A 22,534-nucleotide genomic window follows, 5' to 3' on the forward strand; every position below is an offset into this window, starting at 1 on the left:
AAAAGGAAGACGTAAATAGTTCAGGCTTTTTGCTTCATATATAGTCTCTGTTGTATATTCTCATTTTTTTTTCTTTTTTAAACAACACTTTAAAAATATAAATACCATTTTCAGCTAGGGGAACCTATAAAAATAGGCCACTCATTGGTGGCCTCTGCTCTAAGGCTATGATGAGACTACAGCATCTTATTTCTCACTCTGCTAAATTGCTACAACTATAGCTACTATGTAAGTAATCCTTGAGTCCCCAAATTTGACTGCAGTAAAATTTCATGTTATCAAGTCCTTTATTTTGCTTCACACATGGATATATAGCCTAGTATAAGCAGCTTTCTCATGGTTAGGAAAAAAATTTATAAAAAATAAAAGTACCCAATATTGACTACTATAGGTCAGGTATATGAAGACTGTAGTCTGTACTTATTACTATCAATAATATTACAAATAGTAGCATCTGTCATTTTGTGAATGCCTACTACATGCCAGGTATTTGGCGTACTTTAGCTCATTTTATCCTTACAAGAAACCTTCAAAGATTTTATGAATGGGGCATCTGAGAATCAGATGTTAAATAGCTTGCTAGAGTCACTCAACCAGATAGTAGCAGAGTTGGCCAAGGGATATATAAAGAGGCTAGATTTTGGGGACAAGGAAATATTTGGTTTGAAGAAAGAAGGTTCAACAATCAATAAATCAGTTGTAGAAAGCTGATGAATCCTGTAACAAATATAATACAAAATCACAAACCTGGGCAGTAACTATTTTATCTCCACTGGTAGCACTTGCTAAATCAAGAGAAGGCTGAGACTCCTTGACTGTACTCTCTGAAGCCATGTTAGTAGTTAGGAAAGTATCAGATGGAATAGTCTCTTTGGGAACTGCAATTATAAAAAAAACTATATTTATATAGGACCTTATACATAGATTATAAAAATGCTTTAACCTTTACTTGCTTGTTTCTTATAACAACTTTATGAGGAAAGTGGTTTTATGACTCATTTTACATATAGTGAAACCAGAAAAGTTATTTAAATTCCTCAAGGTTATACATGGTATACATTAAGAGATCCAGCACTTGAATTAAGACCTTAAGTCTCCAAATCCCAAGTTCTTTTCACCAAGCCATGCTAGCTCTCCAATGGTAACATATTTAAAAGTTTGAAGTCTGTTGAAATGTTCAATTAAAGTAATGCAACTTATCATTGATACAAAAAAATACATTTATCATTAAAATAATTCATGTAAGCTGGTCATGCACAGTGTTACATAGCACAAAAATTAGAAAGTTAAGCAATTTCAACTCTTACTATCTCCCCACAAAAATAGTTACTTCTCAATTAATACTTGCCATCCAGATCAGGTGTTTTAAGGGCTTCAAACTCCAATTCACTTTTCTTTTTTCTTGGTGGTGGAGCAGGTCGAGATGGAGGTGGGGTCTCGGAGGTGGGAAATTAGTTGGAGGGGGTGGGCGTGCAGGAACAGGCTTCTTTGTACTAGCTACTATATCAGGTTCTGGAGTAAGTTGTCTTGGGGGTTTAGCAGGAGCCACTTCTTCCACAGCAGCAAAATCTTCAGCAGATAAGGAGTTTGATGATACAGGTTCTAAAACATCGTCTTGTTTAACTTCCACTGCTTCCTTGTTCAATACTTCTGTTTCAGGTTCAGGCACATCAAGCTGCTCAGCTGAACTTGTTTCAGTTAATTTAGTGGTTTCACCTACTGGATTTTCACAGGTATCATCAGAAGGAAAACACGTTTTTGATTCTAATTCAGTTTCTTCACCTGAATTCTGACTCTCTGCCTCTTGGGGATCTTCCTGCAGTACTTGATCTATGGCTAATAGTCCAGGTATATTGCTAAGTTCTGTTTCAGCCACAACAGGACTGGCAGTACTCTGATCAGAGAGTTCTTTTCCTTTGGAATCCAAAGTGTCATCTTCAAGCTCTCGTACTTTCTGACTCTCCTCAATAATACTTTCGATAATCTGATGAAAGGTTAAAAAGCAGCTTTTTAAAAAATGAAGCTATTTACAAAAACATAACAGCTAATCATCTATATAGTACTTACTATGTGCCAGGCAATGTTCTTAACACTTTACATATTTTAATCTTCACAATAATCACAGGAGATAGTACTCTCACTATCATCATTGTACAAATGAGGGAAATGAGGTATAGAGAAAGATCAAGCGTTCCAAGAGCATCACCATGCATAACTGAAAGGCCCATGCCACAAGAGGGGATAAAATGAAAATCCTAAGTCTTCCCTATCTCTTAGCTGAAAACAATCCCTCCCTATTCTGAATTCCCATCATTCTTACTGTTCACAATAAACCATAATATAAACACAAAGTATAATATGGGTTAGCTCTGTATAAATATTTTCTCCACACCAGATAATTGGTTCCTGGAAAAAAAGGCCCGTGTGTTCGATCTCTTGATATGCCCCCATAGCACCTACTTATAGAGCCTAGCCCTATTTCTTTCCTACCCTAGATTTTAGGAGGTAACAAATTGGGAAATATCTACAGTGAGACCTGCATATAGATGACCATGTTAAAACAACTGTTTGCTTCATATCACCTCCCTGCTTCAAAAAAACTCACTGCTTTCCCAGTGATTATAAAATCAAAACCAGATGTTTTAGTATGACATAAGGCACTCCCATGATCTGGCCTTGAGCCTCTAGACTCATCTTCAAAAATTGCACACATTCTTCATTTCCATGTTGTTGGTTATGCCTTTCCTCCTCTCATCTGTCTGCCCAAATCTTATCCATTCATCAAGAACCAGCTCAGTGTCTACTTCCTCCACAAGGTCTTCCCCATTCGTGTCACCAAGCAGGAAGTAAAATCTTCCTTGGTGTTCTTATAATTGTTTTATTTGAACACTCACTACATTCCATTTTGTGTTTATCCATTTTCTTCTACTAAGATGTAAGCTACTTGGGAGCAGGGACTGTGTCGGTCAGGGTATATTCCTTGGACCTGTATCAGCTTTTATCATTAATGTGAGATACTTAATTCAGCTTGAAAAAGCTAGGACTTAAAAAGTGTTACCTAGTAAGCCTCACTCTGCTGTCCCATAGTATTTTCTCACTATATTTTCAGCTTCTATACTCTCCTCAAAAGCCCCTTTTTTTGCTACTAGCTATAGGTACCTACTCATTTGTAATTTAGACTAAGAAAAAAATTCTCTAAAAGGGCAGGAAAAGCTCTAGTAAAGAAAATAGAAATATTTCAAATTTTCAACAATAAAAATAGTTAGATACATTATAATTTATATTTGCTTGATGGAAATTGATATAGTAAATGAAAACTAAGTATTGAAATCCTGCAGAAATATGATGAACATCTAAAAATGATAAGAAGGAAAGGTAGAATATGAAATTTTATCTATACTACAATTAGGTAAAGAAAAGTATGCAGAACTGTGGGCAATTTCTGATTTTAAGAAAATGGTACCAGTTATTATCTTATTTACGCTGATGCACAATTACCATTTTTCACAAAAAGGAAAATGTTCCATTTAAAGGAAAAAAATATGATCAATATTAAGATGGAGTTCATTAAATTTCTAAATTCTGTAAGGGTAGGAGAATGGATTGCCATTGGGGGCCATTTTGCCTGGTTGTCCTCCCTAGATATTTGGTGATATGTGGAGACATTTTTAGTTGTAGCAACAGGGTGGGGCAGAATCTATTGGCATCTAGTGGGTAGAAGCCAGGGATGTTGCTAAATATCCTACAATGCACAGAACATATACCTTTCCTCCTCCACAACAAAGAATTACCCAGTCCTAAATGTGAATAGAGTAAGTATCAAGAAACTCAAATAGAGAATGTGTCATCTTATAGGATTTCTGGAAACCCATTGGCTTAAACAGTGTCTGGGGCACAGAAAACACTTAAAACTAGTAGAAATGAACACACACCATCCTTTCCCCTTGTGTTTTACCTTGATACTGTCAACTACCTATGTAAAAATTTTTATCTTGTGTAGTCACTTCTTTTTTTAATTTTTTAAAAAAGATTTATTTATTTATGCATACAAGAACTGGGGTCTAGGCCAGAAGAGAGGCTGGTGATGTTGTAGAGCAACCCCGATACAAAACGGGGTGCCTGACTGTGGGTCCTCACCCGCGCGCTTAAAAGGACTTATTAATGCTCTACTGCAGGCACACGCGAAAGGTTAATAAAAGGTTTATTTACAAGGGAAGGGGAAATGAGGAAATGTACAGCTCAGGGAGAAAAGTGGGAGACAAAGTTTTAAATGAGTCCTACCCGATCCACCGATCAGGAATCCCAAAATGGCGCTCTGAGAGCTGGCTGCAAGCCAGGAGCTGTGTAGCCAGGAGGCGAGCGATAGCGAGCCAGCCCAAGGCCCACGTGTTTGGTTTTTATGTCCAACCTGGCTGCCCAACTCCACCCTCAGGTCCCAGCCACCTTCCCTTTGGTGGTGACGGGATTTGTCTTTCCCAATGTCTTGATGGCTTTAGTCTGGAGTGGAGGTGGGGTCCACAAAGCCTGTATGGGATTAGCTCAGGACATCATTTCCCCCTAACAGTGAGAGGATTCTCCTGAGACACAGTGGGGAGGCGAGCAGGCAGACTGACTGAAATACACTGCTGAGGGGAGTGGTGGGTGAGACAGGAGAGGTCTGCTGCACTATGTGGGCTAGATCCCTGGCCAGGGATCGAACTCATGCCGCAGTGGCTGGCGATAGCTTGATAGCACTGAGACTTTAATCCCTGCACCACCAAGGAGGCCCTTGTGTAGTCTCTTCTAATAAATCAAACTCTGATGCTTCATAGCATCAATTCTTTAAAAGTTATCTAAGGCACCATCAGAGTAATGACTTCTTATATGTAACCTTTAATTTTTAAATATAACAGAATTTGCAGCACTGAGCTTTTCAATACCTTTAACTCCTGATAGTGACCTCAGGAGTATCTATAATTTATTTTAATAAAAATACAAGCATTAAATTAAAAACACATTACAAAATTTTTTCAAATTTACTTATCCTGTTTCAAGGATAAATTACCAATTAGTTCAAATAGAAAAATGACTTCCAAAAAGTCTGATGTGTCCACAATTACAAACTTAACATATTTAAGACATTTACTGAACACCTACCACGTAGAGAGCACTACACTAAAAAGTATAAAAATTTTCCACTTTAAATACACCATATAAATACAACATCTGCTAAACTAATATTGACATTTATTTTACAAACCTTTTTAGATACATCTTGCTTCAATTCTTGCACAGGGGACCCATTTTCAACTTTGAATGCAGAATTCTCTGTTTCCTATTTAAAAAAGATAGACCAAATCATAACATCCTTTCTTGAAAATTTTTTAAAATGCATACAAAGTAGAAAATATAACAAATTAAAGATCCAGAAAGAGCTTAGATGTTTGTATACTGATAGATGCCCAGATTTTCTGCCAACTGAGACAATGTGATCTGCATAAGAAGGTAATCAATCAGTAATTTCTACTTTTCTACAGCAATAGAAAAGTATCCAACTTTTAACACTAACAAACTGCATAAGAACTCTTAAGTACCTCTGTAGTTTAAAAAGGTTAAGGATTTAAGAGTTGAATCATAATTGTCATCTTTCCCAAAGTACTGCTTTATAAATATACATAAATGCAAAAGTACATAACAAAGAAATCACATTCAGAGAAGTTTTCTTAAAACTCCATATGCTTTAAATAAAAGAGAATCAAGACTTAACCACAAGTTAAATTAAGTCCCCCAACAGTAACAGATGAAAAAAATTAAACCCACCAAAAATACATATATATCTACGTATACATTCTTATATACATACGTACATATATATATATAGTTGGGAGGTTAGAGAAAGTAGAAATGGATACTTCGTTTCTGCTGAAAAAAAAAAAAATTAGGGTAAAATAAGACAACCACACATTTGCAAATCTTAACATAATATTCTTCTCCATCTTAAACTGTCTTTACGTTTACAGAAGTATAGCAATTCTTGATGCACACCAGAATTTGTCAGAAGATCACAGTAACCATTTTTGACAGATAAGTGACCTGAGGTACCTAAAACTGTAAATATTAAGGTAGCACTTTAATGAGGATATGATCATACTAGGCCCCTGATAAAATTACTGCAGAGATTATTATAATGCTAAATATTTAACGTTTTAGAGAAATTTCTTAGGACTTCCAATATCTTCAAGCTGAAAAGTTGTTTCATTGAATTCCTCCCAGAATTTGGAAAATATTGCCAATCTTATGTAGATTCTTCAAGAGAAAGGTTATTTGATGGAATTTTAAGGGTTAGGTAAAATTCAAACTCTACCAAAGCCCATGAAGACCTAACACCATATGGCCCCTGCCTACATCTTTGACATCTTTTACATTTCTCACTGCTCTCTCACAAATATATATTGGCCAATTGGATGGTTCCTACCATCCTTAAGCTGAAGAGTTACTACGTCACAAAAGCCTTCCCTGACCACCTTAAAACAGCCTCACCCCCTTAACTATCACATCATCTTATTTATCCTCCTAGTACTTATCAATATATGAAATAACCTTGCTTGTATTACTTTTTTGTATTCTTCCTACTCTACTAGAATGCAAGTTCCATGAAAACAAAGACCTTTTTTGATCTATCACTTCTTACCTAGTATCTAAAATAGTGACTAACAAAAGTAATAATTAGCTGAATGAATGTTAAATAATGCCTGTGCTAACTTTTCTTCAGTTAATACACATATCTTGAATTTCTAGATTCTTCAAATTTTGGCTTTAAACTAAAAAATAACTAATCAAAACCAAGTAGTAAGATAATCTTGACAAGATAAGGGAGAAGAGAATATTTAAAAGCAGATGGTCATTAAGGTTAAAGCATATTAGAGAAACAACTTGAACTGCCCTACAAAGTAAATATATTTATCCAATAACTGATCATTTGTAGGTTAATCAATGTGTTGTACAACATAATTCCATGGATATTTTCCCTAAATTAACCTAAGCAAAAATACATTATTAATAGCTCCTGTACCTCAATTTAATATATTTTAATTAAGTGCTTATAAAGATCATAGATTAACATTCTTACATAGACCGAAACTGCCAAACAGTGATTAGACTTCTGTTTTATTTGGCTTTAACAAAACTCTTGAACTTTGAAAGATATCAATCAACTCCTATAAAGTGAAACTACAGACTACCAACACCAACTGAGTTAGATTTCAGACAGTCCTCATTTATTATCTGCTTCTAGAAATGGGCTGCCCCATTACCAAAGCTCAGCACCTCGTAAATTCCAGCTTTCCACTATCAGGTCATTTCTCCACCCCTACCGTCACAACCTCAGAAACATGCTTCTTTAAAGGTATGACTTAAAAAGAAAGGTATGGTAGATATTCAATTTCTAGCAATTCGCACCCCCTCCATGTTGGATATTACGTAGCTGGCTGCTCGTAGCCTCCTCAAAATATGTTATCATGTAAAAGTACCTTTACAGCTTAGTGGTTTTAAAACCTACAAGCACAAACAGCAACTGTTTCTGGATATATGGACTGGGAGGTAGGGGATGAGACATGGGAGGGAAACTACATCACCAATCATCTACTTTTTTTTAATGATTTATTTATTTATGCATACAAGAGCCGGGGTGCAGGCCAGAGGTGCTGGGGGTGAGAGGATTCACAAGAGACAGAGTGGGGAACAGAACAGGCGGATCTACTGAAATACACTGCTGAGAGGAGCAGCGGGCAAGTCAGGAGAGGTCTGCTGCGTCATGTGGGTCACCTCCCTGACAGGGGGATGGAACTCATGCTGCAGAGGCTGCGGACAGATTCACAGTGTGGTGCTTATAGCCCCTTGCGCCCCCAGGGAGGCACAACCATCTTCTGCACTGAAAAAAAATTTTCACTATGTTCATGTATTACTTTTAAAAATTGTTTTTATAAAATATTGAGTAAATATAAAAGCATTTTATAAGATAAGGAAAAAAGAATTATGATAAACTGTCCTTAAGCACTCAGTTTAAAAAAAAAACATTATTACCATTAGCTTTCAAGCCTCAAATATCCTTCTCCATTTTTCTTATATTCTCTTCCTCTCAAAAATGACTGATATCCTAAACTTTGTGTTTATCATTTATGGTTCTTTATAGTTTTACTATGCTTGTATCTCTAAACAATATATTCTTTATTTTGCATGCTTTTTGAACTTAATATAAATAGACTCTTACTGCATGCATTTTTCTGACTTTTCCCCTCCTTGTAACACTATGGTGCTGAAATTCATCCATGTTATTTTACATAACTAATTCATTTCTGTTGCTATAGAATATTCCACACAAATATATAATAATTTACCAAAGAGAGCATTATTAAATGTGTATAAATATAAGGTAGGGACACCAGAACTGATTAAAATTAGAGCGTGTCTGAGATTACACACACACACACACACACACACACACACAGTATATACTCTATTTGATATTAATAGTTCTGTTTGGTGATATGCTTATATTTACAATGGCCCTCAGCATAATGTCTCAATATTGACTCCTTTTCTTGTATATAAGGCTAGGATTGATATTTATGTATAGTGATAATACAAATACATGTGTCTATAAAAAGAATATAAGTATTTTGGTTAGTCTACTTTTTTGTCATGCAAGCAATACCTTTTCGATTAAAATACACACACAAATATAAGTATTTTGTAGTGTTCTTTGGTTGTAAAAATTATAGGCTAAATAAAAATTAGTGGAAATATAAGAGGTACTTATAGTTCTTCCTTACCCCACAATATTTAATTAGGTATTTCTAGAGTACCTAATCACACCTGGTAAGCTATAATGACAATATTATTGAGCAAAAAATAACAGAAATCAAAAGAAAATGAAGAATCGCATAAGAGAGAAATGAAAACTATGCATGATTTATAGAAACATAACTTTCAGAAAGCATAACTTACCTTTATTGTGGAAATCTCAACCTTTCCTGGAGACCTGTTCAGAAATAAAAGCAAGTAGGCATTGAATAGTGGAGGTAAGAAGGGAAATACTTCTCTATACATTTGTTAAAGTCCACATTAAAAGAAAACATGTATATATTAGGGATTGTAAAGGCTTTTGTGCATACAGAAAACATTAGAAAGTAGAGAAATTAAAATGACCCATAATCATACCACAGAGATCTGAGGATGTCTTTTGTAGTCCCAGGTAAGTATATATAAGTCATCTTAGTAAATAAAATTTTGTATTTCTCCATTATAAATTTCTTTAAAATAAATTTCTCTGGTAAACAGAATTGCAAGTAAAAAGTATATTCACATTCAGGATTATAAGAAACTTTCAAATTGTCCTCTGAAACAGTTGTACCAACTTACACTGCTCTGAGTCCCTGTTTTTTAATACCCCTGCCAAAAATGAGTGTTGTTTTAAAATTTTTACAATTTGGATAGGTATTTCTCATTATTGTCTTAATTTATGTTGCATGGGTGATCTTTCACATGCATTAGACATTTACACTGCTTTTAAAGAAAGATTTATTTTCTTTCACAGCTCACATCTTTCATATCTACTGGAGCAAATCCATATTCTTAAGCACAGACTACCTGATATATAATATTTAAAAGTAACCTTTCACCAGTTTCTCTCTCTCTTTCCCCCCTCCCCACACCCATTCTTTTTTCCAAATGGGAACAGTTTGCTATCTGGTTCAAAATATAAAGGAAAGACACATCCTTACAGCCACTTATTCAGTGTTATAACAGTTTTAAATGATCAGAAACTGAGATGCTTAGAGATTAAGTGGCTTTTTCCAAAGTCACATATTTAAGGTAGAACTGTTATAGGACAGGGAGAGGGGCAGCCCAAACCCCGCAAACCTGCCTATTCTAAATGGGTTCTGCCATCCGCCGCATCAACACAAAACATAGGAGACTTTAATGGGAAGGAACTTTAATAAAACTAGGAAACAATACAGGTAAGGCAAAGAGTCTAGTTTCTAAATGAAGCATCCAGAGTTACCCGTCCCCTCGTGGGTAAAAGTCCATCCAAATGGGATTGGCCCAGAACAAGGCCCCAAAGCCTGCTACAAGTCTAAAGCATCTTCCAGTGGGGACCCACAGAAAAGGGTCACAAACAACCGGACAAGCCCGGAAGGAAAAGAGCAAAATCAACATCAAGATAAAAGCTGCCATTGTCACCTCCCCACGGGTCTCACCCACATCTGTGTCACCTAGTCCACGACCAAAAGACAAGAGCAGTTTCTTCACATGTCTCTAGGCTCCATGCGCCTCCTCCAGGTCTCCTGGCTCCATCCTGCTTCCTTCCTCAGTCTCTTCTCCAGCTTCTCCTCTTCCTGCTCAGCTCCACCCTCCCTTGGGTGGGGCAGGGAACCTCCCCCTTTCCTGGGGACCACCCTGTTGCAATCCCCCCTTTTAATTTTTATTCCACCATATCTATGGTGGCACAGATGTCATTGTGTAATCTTAGGAGACAGTCTTTTTTTTAGGGTTACAATGTGTGTAAGTGAAGCAGCAATTAGTCAGCAGCATTGTCCATGAATGTCCATTATGACAGTTTTCCATTACTTGAAAATAGTGCATTATCCAAGCCAAAAGAAAAAAAAATTCTGGAGTATTAGCTAAAACAAGACAGCAAATATACCAAAATCACAGGAAAAAAAAAAATCTTAAAATGGCTCAACTTATGTAAAAACAAATTCTCTCAACCTTGATCCCAAATTTTTAATAGCATAGCAAAAGTTTGCAAACTAAATATACTTTTAAACCATTTTTGCCTATTTTTTTAATAAAATCACAGGGCAGAATAACTAAGCAGCAATTTTTAGCTGGCTTTGTTGAAATACCCCATATAGGATTAGAGCGAACCGTTGGCATCAGGTCGACGTCCCCAGGAAAGGGGGAGGTTCCCTGCCCCACCCAAGGGAGGGTGGAGCTGAGCAGGAAGAGGAGAAGCTGGAGAAGAGACTGAGGAAGGAAGCAGGATGGAGCCAGAAGGAGACCTGGAGGAGGCGCGTGGATCCTAGAGACATGTGAAGAAACTGCGCTTGTCTTTTGGTCGTGGACTAGGTGACACAGATGTGGGTGAGACCCGTGGGGAGGTGACAATGGCAGCTTTTATCTTGATGTTGATTTTGCTCTTTTCCTTCCGGGCTTGTCAGTTGTTTCTGACCTTTTCTGTGGGTCCCCACTGGAAGATGCTTTAGACTTGTAGCAGGCTTTGGGCCTTGTTCTGGGCCAATCCCATTTGATGGACTTTTACCCACGAGGGGACGGGTAACTCTGGATGCTTCATTTAGAAACTAGACTCTTTGCCTGTATTGTTTCCTAGTTTTATTAAAGTTCCTTCCCATTAAAGTCTCCTATGTTTTGTGTTGATGCGGCGGATGGCAGAACCCATTTAGAATAGGCAGGTTTGCGGGGTTTGGGCTGCCCCTCTCCCTGTCCTATAACAGAACCAAGAGAAAGATTGTACTATGTTTTTCATATGCCAAACTAGTTAATCTGTATTTGGTAGAGCAATCCTTTACTTCTTATAAAAGCTTAGTGTGATAACAAAAATTATTTTTAGCACATAACAGAAAATCAACATTTATGCATACTGCTGTGTACTAGGTACAAGAGATATGAAGATGAGTGAGACAGAATTCTAGCTCAGGGTTTTTTTAAGAAAAGCTAATTCAAAAACAAAAAGGTAGGCATATAAAATATTGTCCCCTCCCATTTAATTTCAGTGCCTAAATAATACAGTTTCATGTTAACAAAGGATAATTTCCTGAAACAAAAATGTATGTCCTCAGTTATTTGACTTCCTTGGCAAAGCTATACTGCTATGTAACAAATTCCTGTTTATCCAAGGGTGATTAGGGCCAATGCTATTCCAATTTTTTAAAAAGGAAAAGATTCCACACAAAGGATGTCTAAAACAAAACAAATATAATCAAAACAACAAAAGTTCAAAAACAAACCTCGAAGTGGCTCAAATTTCCACATGGCACATATTCTGTATGCCAATCAGGGAAGAAAAAAAGCCACCTACTACAGAGAGGCAACAAGTTAAGGTTTTAGAAAACTAAGCCCAATATGAAGTAGAGAAGGGAAGAAATCTGCCTTCCACTTGACCTTCTCTTTGTGAAATCAGATCAAGTCTTTTTTAAAAGGTATCTACCCAGGGCCTCCCCGGTGGCACAGCAGTTGAGCGCTGGGTTGCGAAGCTGCCTGCAGCCTCTGCAGCGCTGGTTTGATTCCCGGCTGCTCCCCGGCCACCACCGGAGGCAGGTCCCACATGGCGCGCAGACCTCTCCTGCTGCCCGCTGGTCTCCTCAGCAGTGTACTCAGGTCCTTCTTCCTGCTCTGCTCCCTGCTCTGGCTGTGGTGAATTCTCTCACCCTCCCGCACTTCTGACTGTACCCAGTGCTTGTATAAATAAATCTTTAAAAACAAAAAAACTAGCATTACCCCAAATTAAAAAAAAAAAAAAAAGATATCTACCCAAAAACAGAATAGGGAGCCACGTTTATTTCTGGAATGTTACTAGTTTCACAGAGAACTCTGGCTGCTGATTCACAGGAGCTAAATTACAGACCAAATGCTGACACATGGAAATATTTCAGATCGATTCTATAGCTGGGCACAAAATATAAAGAGTAATTCATTATTTCTTTTTGATAATCAAGGAGAGAGTAAAGAGCATGGGCTTTCAAACAGATGAACCTTATTATTTCTACCTATGAGAGATCCTGGGCAAATCTTTTAATTTCTCCAAGTCCCAATCCCCACTCTGTAAAAATCCTGCTTCACAGGACTACTATGAGGACAGAGTGAAAGAGCACATGGGGCACACCCAGTAGAGACAGTTTCTTAAGCAGTTTTGAATTGCACCATTGAAACTCACAGATGATGAGCTTCACCAAGTTTCTCAAAGGTACTTGGCAATCTGTTAGTAGTGGGGAACCTGAGACCAATTTCTGGAACACAGAAAAGATACCTTACAGGCTGTTAAGTACCAGTCCACTTAATAGGGAACATGGAAAAGGCCAGATTATACTGACCTGTTGATTAAAATGGGACCCTACTTGCAACTGGTGAGGTCATTAAACAAAAAACTAGTAACAAAAGACACTCATGTGACAAACATATTTTCAAGGTTACAAATGTTGTTAAGGTCTTGGTAGGCAGTAAAACATTTCAGGTTATTATAGCTTCTTCTAATCTAGTAAACCCCAAACAGTCTTTAATAGGGAAGCTTGTAAGACTTGAATTCTTTTGTGATATACTGTTTGACCCCTTTACAAAACATTGGCATAGTAGAAAAGTGAAAGTATATTTAAAACTTGCAAAGTCAGCTAAAGTGATTTGTATCTTGTGTCAAGAAGAGAAAAGAATGACTCATTTCACTGTAAGACATAGCAAATCGTTATTTAGTATTCCCACAGGAAGCTTTCTTAATAGAGACCTTGTAAAAATAAAAAGGCCATTTATTAAGCATGTGCCAAAACCTGTGCTAAGACTTGACTTGCTTCATCTTTCTTAGTCCTCACAATTTTCCCTATTTCACCTTCCCTACTTGACACAATAAAAAATGGAGGCTTGTGCTAGTAAATAGTAGGTTCAGAATTTGACTCCAGGTAGTCTGACTCCAATATCTAATCTCTCAAATACTTTGAAACATTTTCTCATTCCTGGGCGAAATCTTAAAAGATGGTTATGAAAATACTCTAACTGGTGTTATGAATAAGCACCAAAGTAAAGGCAACTAGCACTGCTTCTTGGGTTGAACTAAACTGATTAAGCCAAAGGCTCTGAATCCTGATCTGCCTTTAATAACTACAATTAATACCTAATTGATTTGACATTGCTAGGGAATAAAATGATAAAGTGTTAGACATAAAAAATTTTCAGAGAGAACTATTTCTGAGTGCCAAATTTCCGAAAAATATTTAAAATATTTTTGAATTTCAAATTTCAAAGGTAGCTTGTAAATAAGTACATGAAAAGGCTAAGCCTTGCAGTTTCAGTAATCTTTCCCTTGAAAATACTTTTTAAATATTTTTATTTTTATTGAGGTAACATGGGTTTATAACATTGTATGTGATTCAAAGTGAAAATATCTTCTTTAAAAAAGCAAATACAAAATTTCCTTTGCTTACTCAGAATTACCATGCTCAAATTACACTATGTTCTAATATAATAATGCCCTCCAGGAACCTAAAGTGCAGAAGATTTATTTGCCTTCACAGTAATGGACCCTACTTGGAAAGTCCTTGTTTTATAATTTTGCATCTTCTTCCTCTAAGTGGTAACGTCTTACAGTTGGCCATGAGCCTGTCTTTAAAAGCTTTCCTCTCCCTCCTCTTTCCTCTTCTGATTTTTGTTTCTAATCTGCCTTGAGCTGGAAAACTCAGTTTTTGAAAAATGGAACTGTATAGTAAAACATAAAACTCAGAATTGTATAGTAAAGGAAAACTCTTGAGATTCTGAGCAAGGATCTTCCTTATAAGAAATTATGTGACTTTATGGCTTTTTTTTTATTGTCCAGAGGCTATTTAGTTATTATTTCCTATTTCCAGGAATCATTCACCAGATAAATGTCACTAATCTTTGGTATCCCTAAACAATGACTCAACTCTTCTCCATTAGTCTCTAACTTCAAAGTAGAGATAAAAACATTTCACTATTGCAAAGTAATTATGAGTCTAAAGAAAACCACCTTTCATATTTGAGTTTGAGGACAGGAAAAATAGGGGATTAGAGGTCAAGAAAATTAAGTTCCCCAACCAACCAACAGCAAGTTTTAAGCAAGGGTTTTTAGAGTTCTTGTAATTTTAGGAAATTTTAACTTTGAGAGTCTTCATTAGCAACAGAGTAAGCTATACCATGATTAGTGATTTAAACTTTATACTCTGATTTTCCCTTAAATTTGAGATATAAGAAACATGGATTTACTCTAACACATACACACATATCCTGAAATGTCCAGTAATACTTTTGATACATATAGTTAACTAGAAAAATATTCCTTTAAAATGTTCTGCAGATAAGAAATAGAGCTAATTAGATTCCTCCTTAGAATCGGCTAAGGTCAGTAATTTTTCCCAGCTAAAGTTTAAATATCTACATAAAATAACTTTTATCATACCCCACACAAGTAAAAAATCTTTATGAAAACTCTGAATTAACAAGCAGACATACTTAAGTATTGGTGGTATGCCCATACTTTAAATAAGACCTAACAAATCAAAATGAGAAATTCAAAAAGTTCATTTTTCATTTCAAAATTTTTATCAGAGAATTTTTAAATCAAATATCTTTAACACACATATCTGATTAACAAAGTTTAATTTAAATAATAAATGTGTTTCTAACAAAGTTGAATAAAAATACAATCTTAAAGGGCTAAATTTCCCTGCTTACCTTTCCCTGCTTAATGGCATGAAAAAACATTCTTTCAACATATTATAGCAATCACATAGTAGATCTTAGATTTGGCAACATAATTTCTGAAATTGAAGACAATGTCTTTCAGTTGTACTATTACATTTAAATATGAAAAACAACTTCTGAAACAGCCTCAAAATAAAGTCTACAAGTATTGGTATTCTACTGAAAAGAAAAAAAAAAAACACATTGTTTATAGATCAATAGTAAAATTATTTTTAGCATAGTTTCCAGTTAGGTTTTGGATATAAAATCGATTTTCAGTTTAGTACTTTAGCAACTTTCAATAAGTAGAATATTTAATTCATTATATCCTTTTTTGTATATGTTACTTTCACATACATGATATTCTGAGTTTATAATGACAAAGCTCAAATGTGAATATAAGATAATATGTGAACAGATGTTTTCTCCTGTCTCTCTAGTCATTAAACGTTTTAATCATAGGAGTTTTCTTTTTGCAATGAGGCATCTCTGCTTAGTACCAATGTATTTTATTATCTGCCCAATAGATATTATTTTAAAAAATTTTACATGACTTCAAAATGTTGCTCTGGTGATATTGCAGGATTGGATAGGAATTATTTTTCGTTTATAACCTCTGACTTCATCCACTGATAACCTTTAAATACCTGAGGCAAAATTTCATTACTCCCAAGGGTAGGTGCCTAGCCACAGATGACAATAACTGCAACTTACCCAAAAGTTGCCCACCAATTTTCCATAGGAAGTATAATGTCAACTTCTTTATAAACTCTGACATAACATGGCATCAGTACAATTTCAGGGAAAGGTACAAAACTACAAACAAAGCAAAACTACATTTTATTAACTGTTTTAGATAATGACTTTGGAATTCAAACTCTAATACTGTCGAGAAGAATATTCACTTTAGAGAAACAAAATTGACCCAGTAGCCTGTATTTAACAAATTTGGATGCAACATAACTGGCTTTCTGTCACAGGTGTTAGAAGTAAGCATATTATTGATGGTACCTAGTGTTAAAGAAATTTACAGTAGCTCTTCAAAAATCCTAAAAAGATTTTCAAAAAATCAGTCAGAATGGAAGAATAAATTTTGCAGTGTTGAAGATTAGGAATCACTTGGACCAATGATCTCACCTCACATGTGAGGAAAATGAGGCCAAAGAATTTAAGATTAATCTATTCATTTAACATTTACCCATTGCTTAACATGTAACAGTACAGCACGAGGCACTGGGTACAAAATGGAGGAAAAAAGTAAACAGTAACCTGTCCTCTTAGAGCTTATGCTAAGGGCAGAAAGGCCTAGTTAGGATTAGGACCTGTCTCCCTACCAATTCTAAAAATTCATCCAGCCTTTTAACTTACTCTAATAATTCTAACATCCCTTCCTGGGACATAGGTAGTTAGCCAGTCAAATGACACTGTGGCCATTTAGTAAAGCCTTGATTATCTAGAAATACTACCACAAATTTCCCAGGGAAGGTTTGCAGGTCCAAAACTGAAGCTGGAGGTCTGCAAATTTAGCTACAAAATAAAAGATCATGGGTTGGAATCAGATCTTCAATTTTAGTCCTGAATTTGCCAGTAACAATGCATGTGAACATGAAAATACCTTTTTTTTGGGGGGGGTGGGGGTTTCCCACTTTTAATTATGGCTATTTGAAACAAATATACAAAATTGGGAGATTATTATGAACCCATATATACATGTTGACCATGTTCAATGACCAATATCAATACCCCTGCCTCAACACCCCTGCCAGATTATTTTGAAGCAAACCCCAGAAATTACTTTTACACATGAAAAATTTAGGGTCTCCCTGGTGGCGCAAGGGGTTAAGTCATTAGCACTATGAAGATATCTGCAGCCACTTGCTACACTAGTTCAATCCCCGCCAGGGAGCTAACCCACATGGCGAAGCAGACCTCTCCTGTCTTGCCTGCTGCTCCCCTCAGCAGTGTGTTTCAGCAGTGTGTTTCAGTGAGTCTCCCTGTTCTGCTCCCCCATCCACCAGTCTGTGCCTCTGGCCTATACCCTAGCTCTTGTATGCATAAATAAATAATTTTTTTCTTTTTTTTTTTTTTTAATAGAGGCATGCTTTATTTATTTGTTTGCTGGTTTGTTTGTTTGTTTTTTGTTTATACATGCACTGGGTACAGTCAGAAGCGCGGGAGGGTGAGAGAATTCACCAGAGCCAGAGCGGGGAGCAGAGCAGGCAGAAGGACCGAAGTACACTGCTGAGGGGAGCAGCGGGCGGCAGGAGAGGTCTGCATGCCATGTGGGACCCTCCTCCGGTGGCCGGGGAGCAGCCGGGGATCGAACCGGCGCCGCAGAGGCCGCGCGCAGTTTTGCAACCCAGCGCTCAACCGCTGCGCCACCAGGGAGGCCCAATAAATAAATTTTTAAAAATTTAGTATGTGTCTTAAAGATTTCTCCCTAAAAAATAACTATAATACTATTATCAAATTTAACAATTCCCATATACTATATTATATACAGACAACACTCAGACTTCCCAGCCTCAATTTCTCTTTTATACAATTGATACATTTCAACCCAGATACAAATAAGGTTCATGTGTTACAATCAGATGATTTCTTTCCAATCAGTGGGTTCCCTTTTAGTCTCTTTTATTTCTTGCAATTCATGGTTGAAGAAGTAGGTTGTTCATCCTGAACAGGATGTAAGGGCAGTGAAAATATTCTGTACAATACCATAACGATAGGCACATGCCATTATACATTTGTCCAAAGCTGCAGATTGTACAACACCCAAGCGTTAACCCTAAAATAAACTATGGATTCAGAGTAACTGATGTGTCCTGTCAGTTCACTGATTTGTAACAAATATACCAATCTTGTGGGGGATGCTGATAATGGGGGAAGGCTATGTACATGCCAGGGCAGGTTGTATATCTCCCTCTTATTTTGCTATGAACATAAAAACTGCTGTAAAAAAAATAGTATTAAAAACCAGGAAACTAGGTTTTTCATCCTGTAGAATCTCTCTTGGTCTGAATTTTGTTGATTGCATCTCCAGTCACATCACAAAAAGTATTTTAAAGAAAACACACAAAAGAGATTAGAGGGATAGAATGGGCACACTGCCAAAGAAAACTGCAAAAGCCTTTAAGCACAGAATCATAAAGACTGGTGCCCAGAATATGCTAGGATTAAAAAAAAATCAGAGACAAAGAGTTAATTTATATTCAGAACAAGAACAAAAAGAAAGTGTAGGTATGTTGTTGATATGTGTATAAATAGTATGAAGTAAAAGTCTACCTCAATTTATTTTTTTTCCAATTAAGATTACTGATAGTCAAACCAGAAAGGGAAAAACAAATTGTAGAATGAGGAAATTGAATCCCAAAGCATTTTAGCAGATAATTGTACCTAGCTTATCTAAATGAGTTCAGTTCTCCTGTTTCAGACAAATTATATCTCAGCATACTCTGAGAATTTACAGAGCTCAACCCTGATCTAAAAATCTCTGAAGAATCAGGGTACATAAAAGAGAATGGCAAGGAAAGCACTCTGATAGTAAATACTGGGAAGCAGGTAGATGCCATAAACAATAAACAGATTCTCTTATTGTCAATCCCAAACAAAATTCTGTTTGTTTGTTTGTTTGAAGCACTGGGTACAGTCAGAAGCGCGGGAGGGTGAGAGAATTCACCAGACTCAGAGTGGAGAGCAGAGCAGGCAGAAGGACCGAAGTACACTGCTGAGGGGAGCAGCGGGTGGCAGGAGAGGTCTGCGCGCCATGTGGGACCCTCACCCGGTGGCCGGGATTGAACCAGCGCTGCGGAGGCTGCGGGCAGCTTCACAACCCAGCGCTCAACCGCTGCGCCACCAGGGAGGCTCCCAAACAAAATTCTTAAGCATGTTGTTAAATGGTTTAAGAGCCCTAGTTGTGAGGAAAAGATACTCACTATGTGTCAGTAAGCATTCTGAGAAAGTCAATCATTGCAAAATAAACCTCATTTCTTTTTTTGATAGGGTTATTTGCCTAGAATATAAAGGGAATATTGTGTGCACACCTGGACATAAGGCACTAAATTTTATAATTCTCTTATGATATACTTTCAGGTAACAAAGTCATGTAGTGTGTAAAAAACTCAGGCAGGTTTGTAATTGGCTGAACAAATTACTCAAAGTGTGCTAATCTATGAAAAGCCATAAGGAAATACTAAATAATTTCTTTGGTGCACAATCCTACTTAACATTCTGTCCTAGTTGATGTTCTTACTAATGTCTTAGATGAGGACACTGATGGCTTATCTACCATAATTGCAGATGACACAAAGTTGGGAGGGACAGGGAATATACTGGTTGACAGGATCCAAAAATACTTCAACTAGAAACTAGAACAAAGGGCCAAATCTTAACAGAATGTGATAAAGTGGAGGTAAGTGTAAAATGCATGATGTGGGAGATAGGACTTAAGAGCACATCATGTGAGAACATTTAGGTATTTTTGTTGATTGCTCAGACTAAAGACCGATATGCTGCCAAAGGAGCTAATGTGATCTCAGGCTGAATTAACAGAACTATTAGTCAAACACAAGAAAAGTCATAAATTTCCAATCTATTACTCACTGATAAAGAACACACAAGAATATTGTGTACTACTGGCATACTGCATTTTAAAAGGAACACTGATTAAAAAAAAAGAACAGCTGAAAGAGAAAAAACTTGCAAATGGTCTAGAAACCAAGTAAAATGTTATAAAGAACTAAGGATGGCTAACCTGCAGAAGGAAAAAACAAATATCTCTTTTTGGATTCTGGAACATACAGACAATGGAGTTTTGCATACAGGCTTATTTTCTTATTGGAATCTGTCTTAATTTAACTTTTAAACTGTTATTCTATATTTGATATATACAGAGTCTATGTAGCACACATATGTAATTACGGAAAAGAAAATGAACTTCAATTCACCATGTCACTTGAGAATGAGAAGAGCATCAAGACCAGTGTAGCTACTTTGTGCTCTATTTGACCTGCTGCGTTTCTCTTAGAAGGAACCACTAGCCCAGATTCAGCTTATTGTTTCCTTACCTTTTCGTTTTTAAAGTTTCATCTAGATGCATGTATCCCTAAACAAGATATTGTTAAAATTTGCTGTTCTTGAGTTTTGTTTTCACTGATATACTTTCAAAGAAAAAGAATTGGACTCAACTGTGCCCATACCTCCTAGTCCCCTTCTATTCCCCCCACACTAAGGTTGCCTGATTTAGAAACTACAAATATAGGCTACCCAGTTAAATTCCAGTTTCAGATGAATAACAAATACATGTTCAGTATAAGTAGGCTTATCTGAAATTGGAGTTTAACTTGAGTCCTATATTTTACCCTAGTCAATTAGGTAGATAATTCTATAATCTGTTATTTTGTAATAAAGGGACAGAGAGGAAATACATGGTCAATGTCATGTAAATATTCACTAGGGTTCACTGACTGGAAAAAAATGTACATATGTGTATTTAAGTCAAAGTTTTTCTGACAGTGCAATCTGTGTAAATGCCCAAATGTACAGAAGAACAGGAAGGTATATTAACAGATTAATTATTTTGGCATAGACTGTCCCCTACAAAAAACTAAAAAAAAAAAAAAAAGGAAACCAAAAACCAAAAAAACCCGAGATGGCTATTCTACATAATGACAGAATCTAGACAAATAAAACGACTCAATAGCCAAATTGTTTTGAAACTGTCCATAGTCAACATGATCAAAATTTAGGGCAACCTTATAGGTCAAATAAACATCAATCAACTTTCTAGATAAATACCAATTAAATTTTTTTGACATTAAAAAGGGATTCACTTATTACATACAAGTCATTTTAGGACACTTTATAAAAAGAATAATAGAAGTATTTCAGATATGGTATTTATCAATCAAAAAACTGATGAGCCTTCTGTAATATGAAGAATTTTCTTTCTTTTCAAGTCAGTCAACCTATAATCTCAAAATCCTCTCACAACCTGAAGCACTAATAGCTCTGGGTTTGAGTACCAATCAATACAAGTGTGTATTAAGAACTCATACAGATTAAATTCCTCAAATAGAAGTTAGTTGCATGGCCTTGCCTGGCTTACTGCAAAATCCACATTTTGTTTTCACTGCATCATTTTTTATTGAAGTAACATTGATTTACACAATGTATACGATTTAGAGGTATACATTCACACCTTTTCAGCTGTATTTTTACCACATCACACCCACCACCAAGGCATCTGTAACCCTTCCACCATAATCCAATGGGCCTCCTCCTGTCCCCTTACTCCCCCTCCCCACCCCCCAATGTTCCCTCTGGTAGCCTTAATTCTGCAGTCAGATTTCAAGGGTTTGTTTTGGTTTAGTTTTGCCTAAAACCCATGTTTTGAAATTAGGTACTCACGTGGTTGACTCTAGGAGTGGTAAGAGATTCAGAGAGTGGTTTCTCGGGCAATTACTGAATCACCTTTTCCAATTCTAAACTCAAATCATCACTTGTACATTATGGCTTTTAGGGAAATCAAGACTTAAAGTCATGGTGCAAATGCTTGAGTCTACTTTTCAAAAAGAACAAGTGAATTTTGGTGGTTTCAAAGAGATCCCTTAAGTAACTCTACCTCTAATTTCTCACTTTAGTTTTATATACACAGATCCTTCTGCCTTTTGGGCTTGGTGTTTCTCTACCTCTAACCTGAGGGTTATTTGAAACACATGCATGTGCACACACACACATACATCTGTAATCTTTGTTTCTATCCCTCTCTTCTTTTTGCTTTTGCTTTTTCTGAGAACAAGGAAGGAAGGAATGTACAGACTAAACCTGCTTTTGCCACCTACTTCATAGAAAACTGAACAACTAGGAATTAAAAAACCCACCTCCTAAAGTATATAAGTAAAATTCAAGAACTACCTCACACTAGCTTACCTATTTCCTGACTTCTCATATTGGTTGAAAAGAATATACTAAATAATTGGACAACACAGAAATATGACTAAGCCTTCTTTTTCTGTCAGTAAAGAGGGTTCACTTTTTCTTAGGCTCTGAGGAAAAAGGTGTTTGGCTCTGA

The 22,534-nt window shown here is 36.4% G+C and overlaps 1 protein-coding gene across 1 annotated transcript in view; it reads right to left on the reverse strand.

Moving 5' to 3' along the window:
• Window positions 1-22,534, reverse strand: part of WDR44 (WD repeat domain 44) — a 69,138-nt gene that overhangs the window by 34,420 nt on the left and 12,184 nt on the right. The window contains 5 exon segments of the mRNA XM_037512036.2: window positions 748-878; window positions 1,349-1,435; window positions 1,438-1,984; window positions 5,240-5,314; window positions 8,986-9,019. Coding sequence (XP_037367933.1) covers window positions 748-878; window positions 1,349-1,435; window positions 1,438-1,984; window positions 5,240-5,314; window positions 8,986-9,019 — 874 coding nt within the window.

Source organism: Talpa occidentalis, unplaced genomic scaffold (assembly GCF_014898055.3).
Source record: "Talpa occidentalis isolate TD23 unplaced genomic scaffold, MPIMG_talOcc4v2.1 talOcc4.15, whole genome shotgun sequence".
Lineage (NCBI taxonomy): Eukaryota > Metazoa > Chordata > Mammalia > Eulipotyphla > Talpidae > Talpa > Talpa occidentalis.